This window comes from Daphnia pulicaria, chromosome 1 (genome assembly GCF_021234035.1).
Source record: "Daphnia pulicaria isolate SC F1-1A chromosome 1, SC_F0-13Bv2, whole genome shotgun sequence".
Classification (NCBI taxonomy): Eukaryota; Metazoa; Arthropoda; class Branchiopoda; order Diplostraca; family Daphniidae; genus Daphnia; species Daphnia pulicaria.
In genome coordinates, this window is record NC_060913.1 from 25,868,500 (window position 1) to 25,894,899 (window position 26,400).

Genomic DNA, 26,400 nt, shown 5'->3' on the forward strand with positions numbered 1-26,400 from the left:
AAAACAAGCCCAATATCTAAACTATGTAAAGCAGGATCTAGATTCAGTCATTCCAATATTCCTGACAAGAGATTTTTTTTTTTACATCTATTGTTATCTGTTAGTCAAGCTCTCGGCAAATCAAATGGACAGTAGCAATCACTGGAGCTGGAGCTCTCTTAACCTGGTTCAGACGATAAGAGAATCACAAATTATAACTAACACAGCTACTATAAAATATAAAAATTTCACCTTAATTTCTTTGATTGAATTCTAGCTAAATGATAAATTTTACCTCAAACAGATTACTTTTCTTCCTGAATTCAGGCCATGCTCGACAAAAAGTGGCATTTGGGATTGTTGGTAGCTGTACATCATAGATGGTATAGATTCTTGGACACAAATGTAAAGGGTTAAATATTGACGTGTTTCTATGACACAAGGAGCTAAGCTGATCTAAGTATAACCATTTTACTGGCAAAACATTTACATCTCTGATGCAACTGACTTTCTTTGTTTATGTAATTCATTCTTACGGTTTAATTAACAGCAATAAATAGACATACCACATAGTTCTTCCACGATACAAACACGACATCGTTTTTTATTTTTTAGTAAAAACTATCTAGCAAACAAAAACAATCAAATCTGGGATCTGGATGACATTTTGGTGTGCAACATTGCCAGGTTTTAAAAAACACATCTCACTGCTCTCACTCACCATTGCAATTTTTGCAATTGCAAATTTGCAATGCGGTTTCCCGTCGGTTTAAAAACCGTTCTCTCTCTGAATCGTGATAACACATTTCTCATACCCCTCGCACGAAAGTTTAAAATAAAATCAGATTTTTGGAAGCATAATTAACCGACGTCGCCAGAGGGCCATAGGCCAATAGCGTCGCCGTGATTCTTTGATCGCGCAACAATAAAATAATGTTATGACTTCCTGCGCCATTTTATTTTCCGTGCATTTGAAATTTACAGGCGACTTTTTTAAAAGTAAATTTTCTGATGTATCTTCAAGCCTTGAATAACATGCGCAAAAAGATCTTCGACTAAAGGCTAAGGGGTATTAAAAATAATAAAAGGTGAAATGAAATCAAATTAATAAATTTATTGCCAAATTTTGAATCAAACAATCGATGAATCAAAATTGTTTTTGAAAACATTGGCGTGAGTCATTTGCTCAACGAAAGCGACAGCCCCTTTCCTGATTATTTGCCGCAATTCCAATCGAATTTGTGGAAACCAAAAATATAAAATCAGTGATGGCAAATGAAATACAGATTCTTAATTAAACATACTAAGAAAGAAACGCCCAGCAGCACTCACGAAAAATGAATAGCCGTCAAAGGCTGCGTTATATAAAAAAAAGAACAAGGTGCAATGCGACTATAATAGGAGATGATAGATTGCTGGTCCGTCTCTACATCTCGTCACGGCACATTGAGAGAAAAAGAAATTGATTCAAATCAAAATGGGAGCATTAAACAGGCCCATCGGAAAGCCACATGCATGAGAAAAGTTCAACTTTAAATAGCATTTTCCCTTGAAAAACGTGACATTATTGGTCCTTAATTTAAGACTGCATGGGCAGGCATATCGCTCCTGGTGAAGGGAGTTGTCAGAATCAGAGTAATTCTGGAGCGGTAAATAGATAATGATTAGATCTATATTACCGCTATATTACTCTGCCCAGAATATGCTATTGCTTTTTAGCTGGTCGCCTATTTTAAAAAATATTAAAAGGGAATTAAATCAGATGATTGCCAAAAGCAACTCACCACCAGATGTCTATAGCATCGCCGTGATGACGCAATCTTTGATTGCGCAACTAAGACGCAACCATGACGCAACAAGCCGACAACCAGAATTGCATTTTAATTTTGCAGTTATTTAAGTAATAGGTCGTTATTTTTAAATTTTAATCATTGAACTTTAAGTGTAAAAATTGGGACATATAAGTTGAACAAATTAAATGCAAATAACTTGCAAGGGAATTGAACTGTAAAAGAAAAATCCTCCAGGATTGCAGTTGCGAAAGGGAAAGTTGGATGCGAGGTTATATAAGGGCGCTTCGACACGAGTTGATTTTAAAGGGTGTTCCAACAACCACCTAATTTCAACGGTTTTCACTAAAAAAAAAACCAGTTTAACCATGTCGGATAAAAACGTTGGGATCCCATTCAGCGATGGGATGCTCATTACTGGCGAATTTACCAACGCCACGAACCAGACAGGTCTTAATACAGATATCCTTCGGCATGGCACGCGCCATGCCATGAGAAATGGCGAAGAAATAACGATCGCCGACCCCGAACCCCATGTCTTTCCGCGTGGCACAACAATGCCAGCATTCCCAATAGTGATAACCGGATCATCAGTAGTTATAAAAAACTACTATAACAATGTCGACCAGACCAGCCACAGAAAAGTACAGGAAAATAACAACAGAGAACGAGAATACCGACGACCGGCAGAACGGTCTCCGTATCCGTTTCAATCGGACATTGTGTTAGATCCGTATAGGTCTACTAGTTATTTAGACCAACCTGAACGTTCCCATCGGAATGCTGACAATTCCGACCGGGAACCAGCCGGGGTCTCGCGTGGGCGAGATGTATTCAACTACGGATGTAAGTGTAAGTGCAATCAACATCACCTTGATCGCAATGAAAGAGCTCATAAGCCGTCTGTAAGTTGGTTTATACCTATGGGTGCTTCTGCCGCACCCACGAAAATACAACCCGACGCAGTCCATAACCCGGCCAGCGTAATAACATTAAAAGAACCAGATGTTCCACCAGAAGAAAATGATACCCCGGAATATCCCGGACCGGAATATCCCCCGGAATATCCCGAACCGGATGCCCCAGGAGATCCGACTTACGAAGACGAACGTAATGTGCCGCCAACTGATCCAGATTATGCGGCTGCCACACCAGCCGACCCGTTACCTGTCGCTCCGCAGACAGCTTTTCCGATTGTGAAAGAAAAATCGAGTGAAGCAGCAGATGGGATAGCGATACCAGGCCCATCTTACGTTGATGCACCACTACCACGGCCGAATCCAAATGTGAAGCAAAGCCAAAACGGGTTTTTTAAGTCAGCAAAGTCCCTTTGGACAAGCATGACATCAAAGACACCAAAAAGTGTCGTAAAACAGAAACGAAAGACAGGAAAAACTACCGACGAGACGGTAGAAAAAAAACAACCAGAACAGAAAGAGATTTTGAAAAAGCCCTCCGAAAAAAAGAAAGAAAATTGGTTCCTAAAGAAATTTGAAAAAGGGAAAGAAAAAGTTAAAAAAATAAGTAATAATGCAAAACAAAAAAAAGACAAGGTGTTAAAAAAAGTAAAAAACGAGGGTAAAAGGATCACAAAATTTTTTAAGAAAAAATAAAATAACAAATAAGGCCAAGGAGTAGTAACACGAGAAGAGCAGTGCAGTTTTAATTTTTCGAGTAAAAAAAAAACTCGCCGGAATCAAAATGACGTGAGCAAAAAGACGTAATGCAGAAGAAAAGAAACGGAAGACAAAAACTTGGAAGAATACGACTGGAAGAGAAATGACCGGAAAAATAATGCGGAAGGATGTGACTGGATGGGACTGGGAGAAAAGGACCGGAAGAAGAAAATGGAAAAAAAGTGGCAGGTAGATAAATGACGGGGACTCTTTTATATTCTTCTGTATAGTTGCGACGAGGATAACCTCTTGTTCAACAGATGAAAACGCCCGTCAAACGCGTGTGAGGCCAGCAACAAACCCAGGAACGAAAATTCATCTCAAATATTTTAATTGTTGAAAAATATTTGACTGTCGACGGACGACAGAACAAACAAGAAGACAGAACAAGATCCGCCCGCACCAGACCTGCAACAATTCGAAGAAGAAGCAGGTCCAGCAGAAGCAGAGCACGTTGCGGCAGACGTAGTACCAGAAGCGGACGAACAAAATGTCAACTCACAAATTGATGAACTGCCTCCCATTTTTACTGACGTGACGTGAAGGGAAAAGACGCGATGCAGAGTAAATGAAACGGAAGACAAACTTGGAAGAATATGACTAGAAGAGAAATGACCGGAAGAATGTGACTGAAGGAAAATGACCCGAAGAAGAAAAGGAAAGAAAGTGACTGGAAGAAAAAGGACCGGAAATGACTTGTAAATGCAAATGACTCTTTATAGACTTCTAAACTTCCCCTACAACTTTTATTTGCTTGCTTTTTCAACGCCCTTCTTGTAGTATGTAGTACCCTCTTCTCCAGGTCCCAAAAATACAAAAATCTGAAATGGAAATTTCGCTTATCGTATTAATAAAACGCCAATGATGGTTATCTTCAATAATTCGTCGAAACCATTCCCCATCGCGCGTGTAGAATGGTTGGCGCAGGCCGCCAACTTTTTGTACATCATTCCGTGAGAAGGAGCAAAATTTGAATTCAAGAGTTGCTTGAAAATCCAGTAAATCGGTTCCAGGAGTAGCCTACTGATTGGTTACTGATTGGTTCAATTCTTTAATCTACTGACAATGTTTAATCAGCAAGTCTAGACTTTAGGACTCTTTGTCAACGTCACTTTAATATTCAATAACGTCAATTTTACAATATCCAAGTAGAGTACAGATTTCTAAGTGATGATTGCGAAAGCCTCCAATGCCTCGACCAATTGACAATAAAAGCCAGAGTGCGTCTTTAAATGATTCAACTCTGCTTTGAGGTGGACGAAAACAAATTGAAATCAAAAGGTATCCCTATGCTTTGCGTGTGGATGTGACAACTAACGAGCAGGTCGAATGTCTGCCCCCCTTTGCGGATAGCCAGTAAAGCCAACATTGGTCGAAAAATGAAAATGACCAGCGAATTAAAACATACGAAGAAAGCACCAGCATTTCTACCGGCATGTATAGTGGTCCGATTGCACTTGGTCCAACCCAGAGAGAAAAAGAGATCGATTCAAAATGTGATGAGCTGTAAGAAGGTTCATCGTTCAACGGAAGCAACGGACAATAAATGACGAAACATGACAACGATACATAGCTTGAAATAACCTCGCTGCAGCAACAATGAATTAATAGGAATGAACCTAATACGCGTCAGACCGAATGGTAAACGATTGATTGTACATGTACAATTGTACATTAACAGCATAAATGACCTGTTTCACTTCAGAAGAGAAAAGCTCTCACTATTTTCTTTTGATTGTGTGTGCCGACTTAATAAAAACAATGATTTCATGTGGCACTTCTTGCCATCATACTTTCATTTAGTTGACGAAGAAATAGAATTCAGTTCGAATTTTAAAAAATATTTGACACTTATCGAATTGCAAGTGAAAATGACCAGTGGCTTAAAACATACAAACAAAGCCAAAGTGATCACTACCCTACGATTCCGCCCAAAAAGAGAAAATGTCTGTTTTTCATTGGCGAACGTCATAAACGTTACCATTTTTCGCACAGTTTACTATTTAACGGAATACAAAACACACAGTACGAAAAAAAAATGTCTGTCCTTAATTTGAGTTCACAGTTGGTGCGTGTTGACTAGAAGACTCACTGGTAGAACTTCTGGCGACCACAGGTGGGAAAAAGATTGAAGAGAAAATAAAACGGGAAATGCAAATGACTCTTTATTACTTCTAAACTTCCCCTATACAGCAACTTTTATTTGTTTGTTCTTATAACACTCTTTCTTAACAACTATCACTTAAACTCCCTCCCTATGAACAAACAATCTGAAATGGAAATTTCGACCATCGGCTCAATAAAATCATTGGTTATTCAAATAAAAATCTAGCGGTAAAACGGTTCGCTTAATACAATGCGAATGACATAGATCGGGAGCAGCTCGACGTTTCAAACTCTGAGCGCTAGATGTGCCACCTCCGACTTAGGTCGATCGGGAGGGGATGGTTAGAAAAGCTAAAGCAATATTATTTAAAATTGTCCCTGTTCCAACAGCCATAAAAGTATGCCACTCGTAAGATTTAGTTGGAAAAGGCAAACAAACTTGACGGCCGCCCAAAAAATAAATAAATTTGTTCTCTTCAGGCCAATGGCATAACTAGTACGATTTTTTACATCATCCCACTAAATAAATTTTATGTCTAACATTTATCAACATTTAATATCCAGAACGTTCTGTTTATAAATTGAAAGCTAGACAGGAGTATCAAATGACACTTCTGCTTTATCGTCAACTCGATCCTATAGACTTTAATCACGCTAAAACACTTGTACTGACTGCACTACAGAGACACTGCTGGAAAAACCCAATTTGAATGAGTCTGACGTCATATTTCTGTATAAAACGCGGTGAATTGGCCGTGTACCCCATTCAGTTGTAAATTCAACCGCCGCGTCAATAAAACAGCAATAATAGCTGACACCATTTCTTCTTCATTTAACTTTTGCTGTCGTATATTCTGATCTACAAATCGGTAAACCTGATTCATTTTTAAATGGAAATGCTTCAAAAATTCATTTTACCGTTTTAATTATAATATTATAATTATAACACGAATATCTCTACACAGCACATTTTTTGAATGGGAATGACCGCAATTCTGACGAGGTGCATCGTCACCATCTTTTTGGTTTTTTCCGTTTGCTGCTGTAATTGCCAATCAGACGGTAACCCCAGCGTTTGTTCTTCTTGGACCAAACTGCAAATCTCACCGGATCCGTTCACTTCGATCGAGTACGGCAACTTTTTCATCGACATTCACGAACACACAAACAACAAGAAATCGGCGACTGCTGCCAGCGAGAAAAAATATTTCTATTCACCCATCGGGCTGTTGGACAACCAAAGTGCAGTGAGTACTTACAACAGCTCACGAAAAAGCCAGAAATGAGATTTCGCATTGAAATGTGGAACGACAAAGTTCAAAAACAAGTTGTGAAATATTTGAGTGAAATAGTGGGCCATGAAATCAAATCCAATAAAGTGAGAGTCATTCCCTTAGAAAAGTTTATCCTCAAAAGCAAAAGACCCACAGTAGATTATTCGCTGCCGGAGTGGACAAAGTATGAAAAGAGCAAAACCCTGCGACTTTCTCTGACGTGTTATGACCAAACATTCTGCGACGAACTAGCCAGTGAAATGCGATCCGACCCTGAGCATTTTGACCACTTTGAACTCCTCTATAGTTTCTCAACGCAGCCGTCGCACATCAAACAGGCCACCATCAATATCGACAGTGTTACTTCAGGCCAAATGGTCACCAGACTTTTACAGAAATTTTGGGACGGCCAATGACGAGAGAAAAATGCTGACGGAAATGGCCAGCAAAATTCAAATGGACACATTTGATGACTACGAAGTCGGCTCTCCAGACGCGGAGATTATAATCTATTCTTTATTAAAGAATTTGTTGGTCATATCCAGGACGACAATTAAAGAACAAAGTGACGAAATGTGGAACTCTGTTTTCTGGAACGAAGACAATTACCGGCCTGACAGGACAACGAGAATTTTGAACGAAATCGTCAATAAACTGAGCACGGAAACTCGGAAGAAACTGGCGGACATGTTTCAAAAAGTTGTGGAGCAAACAGAAAAATTGACGTCAAGTAATAAAGGTGTCGAGAAAAGACGAGAGGTGCAATTCAACCTCAAACAAATGGAGAAATGGGAACTCGTCAAAAATCAGTCGGATGAGCTAAACAGAACTTTTGAGAATAAAGAAAAACTTCATCACAACTACGACTCAAACAGTTGGACTGATGTGGACATAATCAGTTTGACCATTTCAAGGGAAATGGCAAACGACAGTTCCGACAATTCCAGACGGGTTGAAATTTCGAAAGAAGATGTGAAAAAGTTATTGCAAGAAAGTAAAAACCACGTCCAATGGGATGGAGAGATACTCGTGCCCAAACCCATGCAACTGAGCAAAATCAATTTGGGCAAATTTAGCGATTCCCAATCCTTTCAGGATCGCAACGTCCGCGTCCGTTACACGAACGCCGAACTGTCGGCGTCAATCAAATTTGTAGAACATGCCGAATTGACTGTCACTGACGAATGGAATAATCTGAAGGAGGAACTCAAAGGTTGAAAACAATTTCTGGCATTAACGAAACTGTTGATAAATTTTCCGAAACAAAATTGCAGATAATGTGATGACGTTGGTGAAAACGAATACCGAACTTGGTAATTTGAAGACTGATGTAATAGATTTGACTAGTAAATCAGAAGGTAGGCTCTTTCATTATTCAAGAAATGGTTATAAAAGTCTGTTTACTTTTACATTTAATTGTGTTTCTAATTACACACAGCGTGTAAGCAGGAGTTGATGAAAACCAAAACCGAGTTGGAGAACAATTTCAGCAAAAACATCCATGATTTATCAACAAAGTTAAAATGTATTAAATTGTTTAGTTAGAAAAAGAAATGCAATTTAACCTTTTAAATAAATTTAGCAACTGGAAAAGAATTGAGAGATGATATCAAGACCAGTGCCGGAAAATTATTAAATGAACTCAAAGGTAAACCGGACGTTGACTTATAACAATAAGTCAACGTGAAAAACTAATCTTCATTTTTTGAATTTCTGAATGTAATAGCGAACTATTTTTTTTCCTAGTAAAAATTTACAGTTTTTTATTTTTAAAAAATTAATTTAATTAAACTAGGGTAGTTGTTTTCATTAATGTTTGCAGTATACGTGCAACGATTTAGTCACGAACTAAAAGAAGTCGAAGAAAATCTGAGAAAAGATCTGAGTGGTAGATTTTTTTTTTAAATATAAAATTGGTTTAATAACAAATGAAATTATTTAGCAACTTCGGATCTTTTGGAAACAACGACAACAAATTTAACCTCAACGAGAATGGAATTGGGAAGCACGATATCCACCGTCGATAATTTGACATCCCAGTTAAATGGTGAAATAATGAAGTTTGTGTTTACAAACAAGAGAGTGAAAGAATGAATTTGATTTCAACAGACAGAACGAGTGAAATAGTCGACATTGGTAAAATGCCAACCTCATGTTCAGATCTGCAGCAAATGGGACATAAATTAAGCGGATTCTTTAATGTAAAAGGATCGAAAAAGAAGATGGAAATGGTTTACTGTGACTTTTATCCTAATGTAAACGGTAAGACTTGTTCTTTTTTACTGGTTACTGATTGGTCTAATCCTTTGATGCCTTTGATTTACAGACAAACAAAAAACGATCGGATACGCCGATATTAAATCAGCGCCCGTCTATTTCCACGTCCAGAGAAATACGACAAGCCGTACAATTAACAGTCCAATTCCGTTCGAATTCGCGCGGGTAAACGAGGGAAATGCTATGAATTTAACATCAGGGAAATTCACGGCCCCGCTAACGGGAATTTACTTTTTCTCAATCACGGGGATTTGGTACAGCACAAATTTACGATTTAATTTAAACGGAAGTCTTATCGGGAAAAGCAAGGCCATCAATTATGATCTGTCGTCGACCTTCCAGTCGACGTTAAACTTGAAAAAAGACGATCAAATCTGGGTGCAAATTGAGGGAAACTATTTGTATGATGACGGTAACCACTACACTCATTTCACTGGCTTAATGTTGGAGGAGCAACTCGCCGACTTCGCGATTTCGTAATCCTCCAACATGCGCAAAAATATCTTCGACTGACAACTGACTCGTAAATGACACAGGGTAACAAAAGGGGAAATGGAAGAAAATTCATTCGATGCTAATTCCGGGCTAATTCATTCAGGTGTGGGAATTTCTTTAATCTTTTCTCAAATTTTAATGTTTATGCAAAATTTGAATAAAACAATCATTGAATTGAAAATGTTTCTGAAAACTTTTACATGTGCTTAACGATTTTTCGCACTTGTCGGATCTAACGGAATTATACAAAAGACACGGTACGAAAAAGAAGAAGGAAAACAGTGTGTTTGTTCTTACCTTAAGTTGCCAGTTGGTTGAGAGTTGATTAGACTCGTGACTGACTGGTAGACCTTCTGGTGACCTCAGGTTGGGAGAGGGGAAAGGAATAAGTGACGCCGTCGTGAATACACTCACATTCACATGAATGTACACGTGCGATGTCACGGGAAAGGGAAAAGAAAGAAAGAGATTGGTCGGCTGAAGTCAACCGAGTGTCGAAACTGGAAGATCGTTTGCGATGGGTTGCTCGAATATCAGGCTAGGAGAGACCTAGAGAAATCACAGAATTAGTTAAATGGCAAAATAAATAACAAAAACGTGGAGAGGAATAGAACTGCTAATTAGACTGTTAAACAAAGATGAACTATCAGGGAAATTACACAAACTGTCATTCAATTTCAAGCAAATCTCAATTCATTCAGATTTCAGATTCACAGCACAATCCCGCGCATAATTTAAAACTTTAAGCCATCTAGTACTCGTTAACTACACTACATTTAATGACCGACATGAAAGGAATGGAGCAAATCCCACAAGGACTATGGAAAAACGTTTGAAATTGTGAGTTGATGTCTCATTCACGTCTTCAATAGGCTGGCAACGGAAAATCAATTAAAGAGGGTTCTGGACTCACAGAATCACAGAATAACCTCGTGTTCGATAATGTGTTCCACTATAATCACGTTGAGTTGGTTAGTTTTTGCACGCACACAACATCTCAATAAAAATGCACTGCTGACAGCTCCATCGATCTGATTCGTATATCGAGTAGAAGAACACTGGCTGGCACAGTAAATTAGTTATGACATCACTGAGACACTGAATCAATTAAAAATCCTTGGAGAGAAAATGTCAGCAACTGATCAGCACGGTGTGACTCAACAAAAAGAATCGAAAATGGCCGAGTGGGCGGAGTGTCCCTCTGGCGGGCACAAAGTAATTTTGGCGCGATTCAATCAGAAAGGAATTGCACAAATTCATGGTTTTTATGCATTATAACGATAACGTTGTTAAATAATAAAATAATTAGCAGTAATAAAAACTGGTTCTATTGAAATTGTTATTTCTTTCAAAGCAAATCAAGGCGTAAGAACTTTAGTAAGCAACTGCTGCCATCTATGTTGTGTTCACCAGGCTTCTACTGCAACTTGAGCCAAGTAAAATTCAAAACAAAAACCGCGCGTAATTCTAGGAAAACCACTCCAAAGGCAATATAATTAGGCGACGAGTCATTCCACAAATATTTGACACTGCCACTAGAAGTCAAACGCAGATTTCTTCTTTTCCGTGAATAACCCGCTTGTCGAATTCTCCATAAATTCTTTTTGATCTGCGCAGATTCTCCCTCATTTCATAATTCCCCGACAAATCTATTTAAGAAAAAACGGCAGTTGCAAAACATTGTTAACGCTCGAGTGGCAACAAAAAAAAGCTTTGTACTCAATCACGTTTCTACCCAGCAGCTAGACAAATGTTTAAACACTTTGAAAGGAAAATATATGAAAGAAAAAAAGGTTATACACGCAGTACAAGCCTGTGATAACAGACGTTACAGCGCCCAAGAGTGTGTATAGTTATTTATACCCTGCATGTTTATAACCTTTCGGCTTTTTTGGAGGGAAAATTCAAGAATATACAAAGTAAAAAACAATTTGACGTGGACGGAATGATCAACTTAAACTCGGTGATTCGTTTGAATATAACGTGCTCTGGCGCACCGTATATAAATATAATAGTATTTCGGCTAAAAACTTCGCGGCAATCTCGCTTAAACGAATTTGCGATCATTCGAGTGGTCCTGATTAAACACACAACAAGTTACCATTAAGAGGACATTTTGTTATACAGTATGGGAGATGTGCCAGAGTCACACAAGTGCACACAATTGTTTATGCAGACCAGATAACTATTATTATTTCGACCGCCATTTCGACCTTTTGAATTACTTCTTTCCTTTAGACAATGTTGGACTGTTCAAATAACTATAAAGAATAAATCGGTATGTCGCATCCTTTCGGATTCATGTGTAATTAAATTCAGCAAACGATAATGATAACATGACATCATGAGTTCTGCACAATGTCTGTGAATCGATCAATCAAGTTCACATATTACATAACTCGATAAATCAGCTGAAATGATGATTCAGATCTTAATGACCGCGATTAACTTGAAATATTACCGGCTCTCAGACGGGGAGCAGAGGATGCAGCCACGCAGGTGTACGCGCTTACAGGAATTTTTATTAGGCAATATTTCTCGTTTCGACAGCAATACTTTTCATTAGAATCACGAGACGCTTTATTAAATTAATTCTATAGAGTGAGTTGAACATTGATTACGTTAAAGTTTAATGATACAGTTAAAAATTCTTGAATGTTCACATGGGACACGGTTTAATTTGATTTTTGAAGTTGCTCAGTTTGCTAGTTTGCTTCAATGAAGATATTTAGTAAATTGCTTCATTTTCCCATAGTCATAAACGAATCACATGTGCCCAATAAAGCTGAACAAACTAATATTGTCTAGAATGTTGGGGTCAGCTGTGATCTTTTCTCAAATCAATAAGGAAATAAAATTAGAATATGTGCAGGGTGAAAAGAACTCGCTATGTAGCGAATCGGTAAGCAGTCAACCCGTGTTAATAATCATACATTAATAGCTGTATAAATTATAATTGTATTTACTTGAACAAAAGGGTGAGATAGTTTAAGTTCACATTCAAGAATTAAACAACTTCAAAAGTTGTCTCAGTCATAGTGAGAATTCATTTGCGCGCATGACAAAACTGTGAAGATTACTCAAAATAAGTCGATTGCCGCCCGGAGCGGAAACCAATTTGTCTCTTAAAAAATGAGGGAGGGGGGTAGGTTAACACATTTTATTTGAAATGTAGCAAATCTGTATTAAACCAATACACATTTCATAGTTCGTCTTCCATCAATTACGTTAACTGCATGATAATCCTGATGATGAATATTTATCTGATATTCCCAGGTGTCTGTGGGTATCAGATAATAGGAATTGTTCATAAACGGTAACAATCATCAAGCCGATGTTAATGAAGACGAGTCTTAACGATTATATTTAATGATTCAAATGACCAGAAAATCAACAGAATCTTTATTATATTAGGACTGATGTTCAATACAATAAACTTTTGATTGTCACACAAAAGATTCAAAAGTGTTCGTTAACATCAATGGATGTGGGGATGCTCTGGATAACAATAAGTTAAGCTCATTAAGAAAAACAACCAGAGTGCATTCCCGTAAACCTGTAACTGAATTCGAATGCAAACACTGGACATATCGGTTGCATGCACACCAATGCCACACTTGTATCGTATATTTTTATTGCATTGATGCAAAAGCTAGCTTGAAAACAGGGTCTTATACCGAAATTATAAGACTGTAGTGCATATACGAGTCTAAAATTTTTTTGCCAACAAAGGCGCCTAACAAATGGACGTATACCGAACGTCACACAGAATAAGTAGTTTGTTTTTTCGGGTGTCGCATCAAGTTGAACAAAAGTTAATGATTTTTGAATCGACTTTGCGCTACTACACAAGGATGAAAAGGGGGGTTATCTTTGCTTAAAAGCAACAATCTATTCTGTTTTTTTTTTCGTTAATGATTTTCGACGGAGGCACACGGGGAAAAAATCCGGCTGAGATGGGTAATGCTCACGGAAGGACGTGAATTCAAAAAAGCTTGATTTGTAGATTATTATTTCATAGGAAATATTTCGATGACATGTCACAGAGTGAGCAAGATTGACAAGTGTATGGTGATTGACTGATTAGTGATCCCTAATAACACGTTACTTCAATTGTTTAACATTCTTAAGCCTTAGAACGTAAGCTTATTATCTAACCCTCACGCAATACTATAGTTGATCCACGATATTTCGACAGAGTTGACTGTCCATACATCGATTTCGCTAATTTATTCTAACGGGAGAGACTACCAGATGATAAATCTACTCAGTACTCATCCTGACTCATCGTTCCCGTCTCAAGTGGTATAATTTTAATGTTTATGAAATTACATGAAAAATTAGAGCCCATTAAATAAAAAAATTACCGGTCGAATCCGAGTGATTTCTTACACGTCAATTGAGACACGAGAACAACTAAGCGGTTTTCTATTGGCTTTTTTACATTTGGACAGTATTGAGTTAGGTTACAATGTTCAAAGTTCACTTGAAAATAAAAAGTTTTGAAACCACGATCAGGAAATTTCTTTCCATTAAATCTATTCTTAGTTCGTCATTTGATGAAACTCTAGCTTCTTGAAAGTTGAAACTGCGACACTGATCACTATTGTGTTCACGTAAGCACGTACGTTTTTCGAAAATATGAACAGAAAAGCTTAATTTTTAGATTAGTTACTTCAATGAGGAAATGGTCACATGTGAACAATATCAACAGAGATGTGGTGTATCCGTAAATCTTGTTTCTTCAATTTTTTACATACTCAGTCAACTAAGTATGTTTACCTAATGTTTACCCCTAACACGAACCCGATAGATCGTCGACTTGACTTTATAGCTTAGCCAATTTTAATTATTTAGAATGATCCATTTCTAGTTTAAAGAAGGAAAAAGATGTGAATTAATAATTTAGAGCTAATGATTTATTAACTCCATCAGATTAATTCTATTTCTTGGTTCTTTCCAAATCCAGTACATATAAGCTAGAAGTGTTTTAACCTTAACATCAATCAACAATAAATCCCATTATATTGCAATTTAGTTCGTCCCTTCCGATTGCTTTTTTAAATAACAATTCATTCGTAGGACCAACTTTACGGTTTTCAATGATTGAAATGTGTATACGGAATGCACAGAGTTAGATTATCATCTCCAAAGTTCACTTGAAAAATAACCACTTTTGAAACCGCTAACTGGAAATTCTAGAATTCCCCGACAAATCTATAAGAACAAACGGCAGTTGCAAAACATTGTTAACGCTCAAGTGGTAACAAAAAAAAGCTTTGTACTCAATTACGATTGTACCCAGCAGATAAATGTTTAAACACTTTGAAAGAAAAAAAGGTTATACAAACGGTACAAGCCTATGTTAAAACAGACGTTATAGCGCCCAAAAAGATTTTGTGTATTTGTATGTTTCTCATGCAAGATTCTCTGCATGTTTATAACCTTTCGGCTTTTTTAGTGGGAAAATTCAAATATGCAAAGTAAGCTCCTTGACGTTGACCGAATGATCAACTCAAACTCGGTGATTCGTTTGAATAACGTCCTCTGGCGCACCGTGTATAATGAATAGTCTTTTGGCCAAAATTCTCGGTAATTTCGCTTTAACGAATTTGCCATTTCTCAAGTCTTTCTCATTCTCGTTCTCATTTAACGCAGAAAAATTTACTATCAGCAGACTGCTGCTGTGTCTGGATGCTGGTGCAACTCTAGACAAGCTTGTGTTATATTACATGTGTGAATTGTGTGATGTGTCAGAGACACAAGTGCACACACACAAGTTGTTTATTCAGACCAAATAACTGTTATTTATTCAGCCGCTTTTGTATTACATCTATTCAACAGACAATGTTGCTGGACTATATACACATGACTATATGCAGTCGGCTGGAGAAACTCCGCACCAGCGACCTAGAAAACCCCCCGCAATATTTTGGCATCGCATCCGCCAAAAAAAAGCAGAAAAGAGATATGAATGAAGGGTGCGGCGATGAAACTATGTTTCTACCATCAAGTAAATAGACATGTACACAAAAGAGTCTTCCGTTTCCGCCTGGAAAAAACAATAACAAAACTGGTTTGGTATAATGTAATAAAAGACTGGCGGAAAAAGTTGGCTGGAACAAGTTTCATCCGCTAGTTGTGCACAGCACACTCGCAGCATCAATAATGCACTTCAGCATATATGTCCATCAAAAATAATTCCCAGGGCTTATACCGAGAGAACAGAGCTCTAGCTCTTGATTATTTTTGGGTCCGTTTCTTTCTTGTTGATGCTGTATTGCTCGCGAATGTCCTCGCGTGAGTAGAGGGCCGTCTCGTATTGTTGCTGCTGAGATGTAGTGGGTGGAGTCTCGGCTTTGCTTCCGCCGCCTCCGCCGGAAGCTCCGCGTTGATTTTTCGTCGTGCGACCCATTCGATCGCCAACGCCTCCGCTGTTGGTCGCCTTAGTCGATCCTACGTCCACCTGAAAATACACACACGTCAAAATGGTCACCAAATCGATTATTTCCCCTCCTGGGCTAATTATACGTCAAAATGGAAGGGGGGCGTGGTGTTTCAATACTAATAATAGAAAAGGGGGGAGTAGGATCGGTCGGTTTGATCCGGTATAAGTGCATTTGACAAGTAATTGGGAACGTCCATCATCTCTTCTTTTCAGTTTAGACGACTGCTGCTGCTGCTGCTTGATCATTTGCTAGATTTCAAATCTGTATGGCAGGACTGCGACTGACCTGAATGGAAACGTCACTCCGGTTGTTGCCGCGGTTGCCTCTGCTGCCCGGCTGCTGCTGCTGGGCGCCAGCTGATGCCGACTGATGATGTGACGGTGGTCCAACGCCGAAATCTCTCGGCAATCCTCTTAACACACCTAATTAATAAATCAATAAAAATTTGACACATGTTGTAACCATTAGTTAGAAAAAACATTTGACCAGTTTTCTTAAATTGAATTCCCTCGGGGGGTTTAAGCGCGCGCGCGCCATTATTTGAATAATCGATTGGACAATATCATCGTGTCAAAAAAAGGAGGAGGTTTTAGCCGCAAAGTAAACAAGATTCCCTCCTTTTTTTTACTCCCCTCAGGTCCGCATACATCATGGGAGGGCGTCCATTGGGGAATCTAGGCGGGTACAGGATATATACACAACATAATAACAAGGGTCCTGGCATTTTCTTAGATACGAGGAAATGCAGCCTCCGGGCTGTATCTACCTCACTGGCAATCCTGTATAAATATATATACGATGCTAATAAGCCTTTTGACAGCCAGCCTCTTTCTCTCTCACGGACCTTGGCTCTCTGCTCATCGCCGCTCAGCACCCAGCAAGAGATCTTATTTCTTTTTCTTTATAACCAATAATCAATGATTGATTTAAAAAAGAAAAGCCGGCGTGCAATTAACAAAAGATATCTCTCTGCAGAAGATATATATTTCCCGGCGTCGGGTGACTGCTGGGCCGCATTTGACGTCTGTAGCGTCTTGTACACTCCAATTATTTACAAGACCCACACACACACATCCAGCCAACCATTTATATCTTCTTCTTTTTTCCTCCTTTCCTTGTTGTGTGGGGGTACATAACGACCGGGATGGATTCTTCAGAGTCTCTGTGTATAATACAGTTGGTCTCAGACTACTATACCACGACTGTCCATATAAATATCCGGAATGCTGCAGCACACACAAGTTGATAAGCCAGTCCGTTACGCTGTACACAGCAAACAGAGATGAGATGGGAGCCCCCATAAAGGTCAGAGGATGAACATATTTCCGTTTCCCTCCTAACGGGCCCCTCATATTTGCATATACGATCGATTAGAACCGAAATTGTTTGGGGCGGATGGTGAAATTCCCGTTTCGAAATATAATCCAAACGTGATCCTTCAAAAATTATTTACCTGACGTAATGGGCCGACTAGCTGGAAGTGATGGATAGTTCACTCGGTGCCATACAAAAAAAAAAATAAAAAAAAATTCCGGGCGGAATTCCGGAAATTAAAAAAACAAATAAAAAAAGTTTCAACCAAAACTAAACAAAAAATCCTAACAAGTTCCTTTTGTTGTGTGTGCTAGTTCCCTATACAATGGAACTGGCTCCTGACAGTGATGGGTAACCTTTGGGGAGAGAGGTCAAGTTGCCCCCGGATTGTACACTTTTGCACTGGCTTTTTTTCCTCCTTCTTCGACACACTCTAGACACAACACGCACCGATGGAAGCTCTGCTGATGCTGCTGTCACGCATAGACACGGGGGTGGGCCACACAGACGCACCGGCTAGAAAAATCCAGCGCCGTTGTCGCCACTCAACTGTGCCCCTTTCCCAACGGCTTTGGCCTCTTCCCATCTAAGACTCTGGCCGCTCCCGGTGATGCTCTATCGATCCTTTTCCTCCCTCCCTATCTTTCCTTGAGGTTTTCTTCCGACCGCGCATCTCCCGATGCGCACAAACGCTCTCCCTCCTCCCTCCCAGCATCCGCCCAGCACCACGGAGTGAAGAGAGGGGGGTAGAATGGATGGAAGCTGCAGCGCGTGCGATAATCATCCCGCTGTTCTGGCATTTCCTACATTGTCTTACGTATTGACTGAATAACGTGGATTGTGTTCAGCTTTTTTTTGTTTTTTACTCCGGGAACCTTCAAGAAAAAGAAAATTTGTCTTTTATAGCTTCCTCCCTATATAATATTACTTGTTGTTGTTGTTGTTGTGTTACTCATGTTCTTGTCGTTATTATTCCCTGTGGTCATCCGCAGACACACCGCCCGCGCTATCATTTGTCCGACACGTCCCGGCTTCCTCTATTCATCTTGGACTGCAACTGCCAACGGGAAACAAAATTATTAAGAGTTTCATTACACATTTGGTGATGAATGGACTGACTCGCTTGCACAACGTCTTCATCAGTCAACAACAAAACAGTTTTGGTCAAAATAAAATAAAAAAACAGCAAGCGGGAAGAGGATATGACATATCCAAACGTCACATTACACTCTGAGCGGTCCTTCCTGTTTTTCTTCCCTCCAGCGAGAGCCTAACAACGACTTTTGGGGGGAGGCGGAAGTAGCGCGGATAAACTTGTTAACGCGCGTCGGTTCCCATTTTCTTCAGCTTTAGCACCCCGGCGACGACTGTTGCAATTTGAAACGGATTGTACGTTATAACCCGGTTGAAATATAAAAGTTGCTACCAGCAGCACAGCCCCACCACCACCTGAGAGCCAAAAATAAAATAAACTGCGAGAGGAAAGAATGTGAGAAAAGGGGGGAACAAAAATTGGAATAAGCCGGATGTCCCTGGTCCGTGAAGATAGACCATTCACGTAGCTTTAGTAGAGGAGCTGTTGATATGGAAATGAAAATATCGATTCTCTACTTCATCTGAAAGCGTTTCGCCATTTTGGCAAAATTCCCTTTTCCCATGCAACTCTGCGCTTTTCCAAGGCAGTACTTTGTACTACTTCAGTTGGTACAACAAGGACGCAATTTCATTTTCGAATGTCTCATTTGCATACATGTAAATCAGTCGGAAAGCCAGAAAAGTAAATAAATGTGTGTATACCTTATTTTTCTTTTTTTAAGGGGGGTGGATTCATGAATAAATGCCAAGCGGATGCAACTGCCACCTATCAGTCGTTCGGTACACCTCATCGAAGAAATTTGGGGCTCAAAATCACATTCACATGAATGTAGCCTACTCGTGTGACGTCACGGGAAAGGGAAAAGAAAGAGATTTGTCGGGGTGAAGAATTTGTCGTGCAACATAATCTTTTTCCAGCTTTGTTTCAAAATTGGCACACAAATAAAACGACTCCAAACTCCTGCCATTCTTCAAATCCGCCCATAAGCAAGTTGCGCCTAAAATATTAAAAAAAAAAAAAAAAAAAAAGAGTTACTCAAACCCGTGCAACACACAAGTCAAAATCAGATAGTCACAAACTGTTTTCTAGTACTTGTTTGGGCAAGTAAACAGTAATTGGAAACATCAGCAAATTCCAGCAAAAACCTCTATCTGCTGTTGGAAAGTATTTGGATCGTATACCATCACTAAAAGAAACCAAAAATAAATTGACGACAATTTCAAGTCATCACAAAAAGTGAAAAATGAATCGAAATGAATCTCTTAACCTTTTTTCGGAATGCTGTACAGTAAATTGACTCCAGCAGCGGCCAACAGTGTCAGTTTTCCCCAGTGGATTTAGTTAATGGAACAGTAGCGACGGATGAACCTGAAAAGACAAGTTTCAATTATTTCAGAGTAGTTTAAAACAACATGGTAGCGACAATCAACAATACCTCAAATCAATCAATCCTAGATCGTCCAAAATCAGAACTCAAGTGGTGGTCACTACAACCTTCGGCTTGGCGACATTCTTTCTCGTTTTCCACTAAATAGCAGCAAATAATCTGATTTGATGAAGGCTTCATTATCATGATTCACTAGTAAGACTTGGCTGCGAAAAAAGATAATTGCAAATAAAGATAAAGATGCAACAATAAAATATTTCGTTATCTGAATACCAACTGTCACAGTCTCCGAGAAAAAGGTCTATGCAATTTGTCATTTAAGGTGTTTCCATGGGGCACTGTTAAAAAAAGAAGTAATTGAACCAAAATTATTTTCTGTTCTTAATTAGAGATTTGGAATAGTTAATTCACTTTCAATTCATCACTATTCAGTAACTGTCAAGTATGGCTAGTCAGTAATCCTGTTTTTCTCCATTAGGGAATGACGAAAGAAAGGTAAATAGGACAGTTTAACTGTAAATTTTTGAATCACCAAAAAGGCTTCACTAAAAGATCAAAGCGGCAAAGCCCAAATGAAACTAGCCCCCACAAGGCCACAAGATATTAGGGATCAAAACAAGCCCAATATCTAAACTATGTAAAGCAGGATCTAGAACAGTCATTCCAATATTCCTGACAAAAGATTTCTTTTTTACATCTATGGTTATCTGTCAGTCAAGCTCTCGGCAAATCAAATGGACAGTAGCAATCAGTGGAGCTCTCTTAACCTGGTTCAGACGATAAGAGAATCACAAATTATTACTACACAGCTACTAGAAAGTATAAAAATTCACCTGAATTTCTTTGATTGAATTCTAGCTAAATGATAAATACTAACAGAGATTAATTTTCTTCCTGAATTCAGGCCATGCTCGACAAAAAGTGTCATTTGGGATTGTTGGTAGCTGTACAGTGTACATCATAGATGGTATAGCTTCTTAGACACAAATTCAAAGGGTTAAATATTGACGTGTTACTATGACACAAGGATCTAAGCTAATCTAAAAGTATATAACCATTTTACTAGGCAAAACATTTACATCTATGATGCAACTGAGTTGCCATGCCACTGACTTCCTTTGATTAAGTGATTCATTCTTACGGTTTAAATTTAATTAACAGCAATACTTTGACATACCGCATAATTCTTCCACGATACAAGCACGACATCGTTTTTCATTTTTAAGTAAAAACCATCCTGGGATCCTGTTGCTTTGCAAACAAAAACAATCAAATCTGGGATCTGGATGACATTTTGGTGTGCAACATTGCCAGGTTTTAAAAAACACATCTCACCGCTCTCACTCACCATTGCAATTGCAAATTTGCAATGCGGTTTCCCGTCGGTTTAGAAACCGTTCTATCTCTGAATCGTGATAACACATTTCTCATACCCATCGCACGAAAGTTTAAAATAAAATCAGATTTTTGGAAGCATAATTAACCGACGTCGCCAGAGGGCCATAGGACAATAGCCATGGTGTATTAGTATGGTGGGGGAACTTCGGCTATCTCGGCTGAAGCCAGTGGTCACCTATGATCAGCGCTGCCTGGTGGACAATTTTGAGAATTGAACCAATGACATGCCAAAGAATTGAACCAAGAATAGGTGACCAGCCCTGCAATTGGCTTGCCTTTTGCACTAAGCTCCGCCTCTTGTCCGGAAACTGGCTTCATTCGAGATAGCCTATTCCAACAAAAGTTCCCCCACCATACTAATACACCATGCAATAGCGTCGCCGTGATTCTTTGATCGCGCAACAATAAAATAATGTTATGACTTCCTGCGCCCTTTTATTTTCCGTGCATTTGGAATTAACAGGCGACTTTTTTTAAAGTAACATGGATCAAAAAGTAAACATGCGCAAAAAGATCTTCGACTAAAGGCTAAGGGGCAATAAAAATAATAAAAGGTGAAATGAAATCAAATTAATTGCGAGCCCGAAGGGCGAAGCTAATAATCGCATACGCAGAAAAAAAAAAGCCATGTCACTTTGTCTGTATCACTGTATGTATGTATGTATGTATGTAACGCTCCATAGCTCGGGCCTTTTACGACACATTTCAGACTTTTTTGGTCTTTAAAATTACGCAAAAAATATGCGGTGCGACCAGAACAAAAATAATTTCATTGACTTAATTAGTTCTCCCGTAATTAATGAAAAACTGTTAAAATAATTGATTAACGACTAGTGACATCTTGCGGTGGCAACTACAACTTTTTCAATTTGGGTCAAAATAAATCACCACCAGATGTCCATAGCATCGCTGTGATGACGCAATCTTTGATGTCCCAACCATGACGCAACAACCAGATTTGCAATTATGTTTTGCAGTTATTTGACTAAAAGATGGTTATTTTTAAAATTCAATCATTGAACTTTATGTGTAAAAATTGGAAAATATGACTTGAGCAAACTTAACGTAAAAAACTTGCAAGGATATTGAACAGTGACGGAAAAATCCCGTTTGAAGACAAAAAAGTCTGTGAAGAAAAGTGTGAATTGCGGATAAGTCCGACTTAACAATAGGCCCTGAATTTGTCATTTAAGACAGTTTCAACTGGCTTACAACTATCCCTTCGCGGCGAGCTGATAAGCTTGCTTTTCTATCTTAAATTTATTGCCAAATTTTGAATCAAACAATCGATGAATTAAAATTGTTTTTGAAAACATTGGCGTGAGTCATTTGCTCAACGAAAGTGACAGCCCCTTTCCAAAATATTTGCCGCAATTCCAATCGAATTTGTTGAAACCAACAATATATTCCCTAAGAATCAATCAGTGATGGCAAATCAAATACAGATTCTGAATCTTCCATCCATATATAATAAAACAGCAAGCTTTTTGGGGGAGGAGCTTATTCATGTCTCAAGGGGGAGGAGCTTATTCATGTTATAACGCTGTGATGGGTCAGTCGAGTCGCTGCCCAGACATACCCAAACATGCCCAAACATGCTAATCACCACCAGATGTCTATAGCGTCGACGTGATGACGCAATCTTTGATGACGCAACCATGACGCAACAAGCCAACAACCAGAATTGCATTTTAATTTTGCAGTTATTTAAGTAATAGGTCGTTATTTTTTAATTTTAATCATTGAACTTTAAGTGTAAAAATAGGGAGATATAAGTTGAGCAAATTAAATGCAAATAACTTGCAAGGTTATTGAACTGTAAATGAAAAATCCTTCAGGATAGCAGTTGCGGAAGGGAAAGTTGGATGCGAGGTTATATAAGGGTGCTCGACATGAGGTGATGTAAAGGTGTGACTACCAACACACTGTTTCAACTGAAAATTGTTTTTACCAAAAAAACACGATAGAATCAATAGAAAAAAGCAAATAACTGATTATTTACCCAAGACAAGACAAAAATTATTCTCAACATGGCATATATAAATGTTGGCATTCCGTTTAGCGACGGTTTGTTGGTTAGTGGGGAACACGCCCACTCCATCAACAAAAAAACCATAAAAAAACATGTTAAACCAGAAAAGGGTACAAAAACCCAACAGCCATGTAGTGTCTCCGACTACAATCAAACCGGAGTCTCACAAGGCAGCTCAGTAATATATATTGATAACCTAAACGGTAACATTATAAACAATTACCGATATGAAAGTAAAAAAAGCAATCGAAATCAATCAGACCGTCGTTCAGATCGATGTAGTACCAATCCTGCTGAACGGAACGAGCGAAATGATCAGACTAACTGTAACATTCGATACCCGGAAGTCTATGATGAATCCGGGAATGGAAACAGAACTACGGTACGAAGGACGGGTAATCGTTATCCGGTCCAGATGGACATTTTATGTGATCAAAATAGCCCTAACCACCAACCTAAAGGTGGTAACAGGCGCCATATCCAGAACCAGAATTCTCATAGAGCTCCACCAACTACCGTTTTCATAAAAAATTACACAAATTATGATAATAGGATTATTCACCACTGCGGATGTAATCCAATTGGAAATACAAATTCCAATGGCCAACAAGGTCGTCATTTAAAAAATTATGACGGAAACCAGAATCATCACGACGGGTATCACCCCGATCGTAATGTTTCTGGAACCACGATTGAGCAACCAGTACGACAACCAGCAAATAAGGCTAAAATACATCCAAGCCGGCCATCAGTAGCGTGGACAATTCCGATGGGTGAAACTGCGACAGCTCAAAAGAAACAAAAAATAAAAAACCAAAAAGAATTTGAAGCATATCCTGCGGAGGAGGTTACGGAAGACGCTGCTCGTGCGCATGAACCGGAAAATGTAGCACCGGAAGTAGCTCCAAGTGAGCAACTAGATGAACCCGACCCCCACGAACCCGAAGAATACTCAAAAGCAAAATATTTACCGGAAGACGCGGCTCGTGCGCATGAACCGGAAAATGTAGAACCAGAACCGGAAGTAGCTCCAAGTGAGCAACTAGATGAACCAGACCCCCGCGAACCCGAAGAATATTTAGCTCAGTCTTTACCGGAAGACGAGTATGCAACACCTCCGATTCAACCTGAAAAAAAGGTCCGAAAAGGGTTGGGGAAATTCTTTTCTGATATGTTTAAAACAAAAAATCAAAAACCGGTAAAAAACCAGACACCAGACAAGGTGGTTACGATGAGAAAAACTACCGATCGGACGGTAGTACAACCACCACAAAAACCAAAAGAGGAGCCAGTAATAAAACCAAATGCGATAGGCCTAAAGAAGAAAATTGATAAAGGAAAGGAGACAATGAAAATAATTGGTGAGAACGTAAAGGAGAAATCTAAAAAAATAAAAAAAATCGGTAAGAACTTAAAAGAAACAACAGACAAGGGGTTAAAAAATGTTAAAAAAGGGGCTAAAAAGATAACCAAGTTTTTTAAGAAAAAATAAGAAAAAAAGGCCAGGGAGTAGCACGGAAAGAGCAGTGCAGTTTTAGTTTTTTCAAGTAAAAAAAAACTAACCGGAAAAAATGACGTTAGGAAAATGGTGATGCAGAGGAAAAGAAACGGAAGACCTGAATTAACCTGGACGGAAGAATAATACGAAAGGATGGGACTGGATGGGACAAGAAGAAAAAGACTAGAAGAGAAATGACTGGAAGAATATTACGAAAGAATTTGGCAAAAAAATTGACGGGGACTCGTTTAAATTCCTCTGTATAGTTGCGACGAGGATAACCTCTTGTTCAACAGATGAAAACGCCTGTCAAACGCGTGTGAGGCCCAGCAACAAACCCAGAAACAGGCCTTTCAAAAACGGTGCCTTTTCTTTTTTTTTCGAAAAGAAAAAATGTTGAAAAAGTTTGAAAGTGATGGAAACACGATCCAAACAGCCCCCAGCAAAATTCGACTCAAATTATTTATGACGGCGGAGGCAGAGTAAATGAAACGGAAGACAAACCTGGAAGAATATGACTGGAAGAGAAATGACCGGAAGAATCGTGACTGAAAGAGAAATGACCCGAAGAAGAAAAGGACCGGAAATGACTTGTGAATGCAAATGACTCTTTATAGACTTCTAAACTTCCCCTACAACTTTTATTTGCTTGCTTTTTCAACGCCCTTCTTGTAGTATGTAGTACCCTCTTCTCCAGGTCCCAAAAATACAAAAATCTGAAATGGAAATTCCGCCTAAATTTCGATTAATAAAACGCCACTGATGGCTATCTTCTGTTATTCGTCGAAACCATTCCCCATCGCGCGTGTAGAATGGTTGGCGCAGGCCGCCAACTTTTTGTACATCATTCCGTGAGAAGGAGCAAAATTTGAATTCAAGAGTTGCTTGAAAATCCAGTAAATTGGTTCCAGGAGTAGCCTACTGATTGCTTACTGATTGGTTCAATTCTTTAATCTACTGACAATCTTTAATCAGCAAGTCTAGACTTTAGGACTCTTTGTCAACGTCACTTTAATATTCAATAACGTCAATTTTACAATATCCAAGTAGAGTACAGATTTCTTAGTGATTGCGAAAGCCTCCAATGCCTCGACCAATTGACAATAAAAGCCAGAGTGCGTCTTTCAAATGATTCAACTCTGCTTTGAGGTGGACGAAAACAAATTGAAATCAAAAGGTATCCCTATGTTTTGCGTGTGGATGTGACAACTAACGAGCAGGTCGAATGTCTGCCCCCTTTGCGGATAGACAGTTAAGCCGAAATTGGTTGAAAAATGAAAATAAATAGCGAATTAAAACATACGAAGAAAGCACCAGCATTTCTACCGGCATGTATAGTGGTCCGATTGCACTTGGTCCAACCCAGAGAGAAAAAGAGATCGATTCAAAATGTGATGAGCTGTAAGAAGGTTCATCGTTCAACGAAAGCAACGGACAATAAATGACGAAACATGACAACGATACACAGCTTGAAATAACCTCGCTACAGCAACAATGAATTAATAGGAATGGACCTACGCGTCAGACCAAAGGGTAAACGATTGATTGTACATGTACACATTATACCAGCAGCATAAATGACTTTTTTCACTTCAGAAGAGAAAAGCTCTCACTATCTTCTTTTGATTG

General features: G+C 38.9%; 3 protein-coding genes and 1 pseudogene across 5 annotated transcripts in view; 1 reads left to right on the forward strand and 3 right to left on the reverse strand.

The window, feature by feature from the left end:
* The window catches only part of LOC124314010, a 379,219-nt gene that overhangs the window by 68,914 nt on the left and 283,905 nt on the right, over window positions 1–26,400 (reverse strand). The gene's annotated exons all lie outside the window — the stretch shown is intronic.
* The window catches only part of LOC124320214, a 186,511-nt gene that overhangs the window by 39,607 nt on the left and 120,504 nt on the right, over window positions 1–26,400 (reverse strand). The window lies entirely within an intron of this gene.
* LOC124314744 lies at window positions 6,327–9,771 on the forward strand (annotated as a pseudogene).
* LOC124317700 lies at window positions 15,405–20,173 on the reverse strand. 3 transcript variants are annotated; one of them, XM_046782782.1, is made up of 8 exons: window positions 20,117–20,173; window positions 19,892–20,049; window positions 19,724–19,824; window positions 19,602–19,642; window positions 19,158–19,453; window positions 18,289–18,417; window positions 16,332–16,468; window positions 15,405–16,063 (listed from the first exon to the last, which is right to left on the reverse strand). In XM_046782782.1, the coding sequence occupies exons 6-8, from the start codon at window positions 18,371–18,373 to the stop codon at window positions 15,830–15,832; spliced, it is 456 nt and encodes a 151-aa protein (XP_046638738.1). In that variant the 5' UTR covers window positions 18,374–18,417; window positions 19,158–19,453; window positions 19,602–19,642; window positions 19,724–19,824; window positions 19,892–20,049; window positions 20,117–20,173; the 3' UTR covers window positions 15,405–15,829. The 3 variants fall into 3 exon arrangements, with proteins under 3 accessions (XP_046638738.1, XP_046638739.1, XP_046638737.1); XM_046782783.1 differs by lacking the exons at window positions 19,158–19,453; window positions 19,602–19,642; window positions 19,724–19,824; window positions 19,892–20,049; window positions 20,117–20,173 and adding an exon at window positions 18,480–18,553; XM_046782781.1 differs by lacking the exons at window positions 18,289–18,417; window positions 19,158–19,453; window positions 19,602–19,642; ... (1 more) ...; window positions 19,892–20,049; window positions 20,117–20,173 and adding an exon at window positions 17,811–18,017.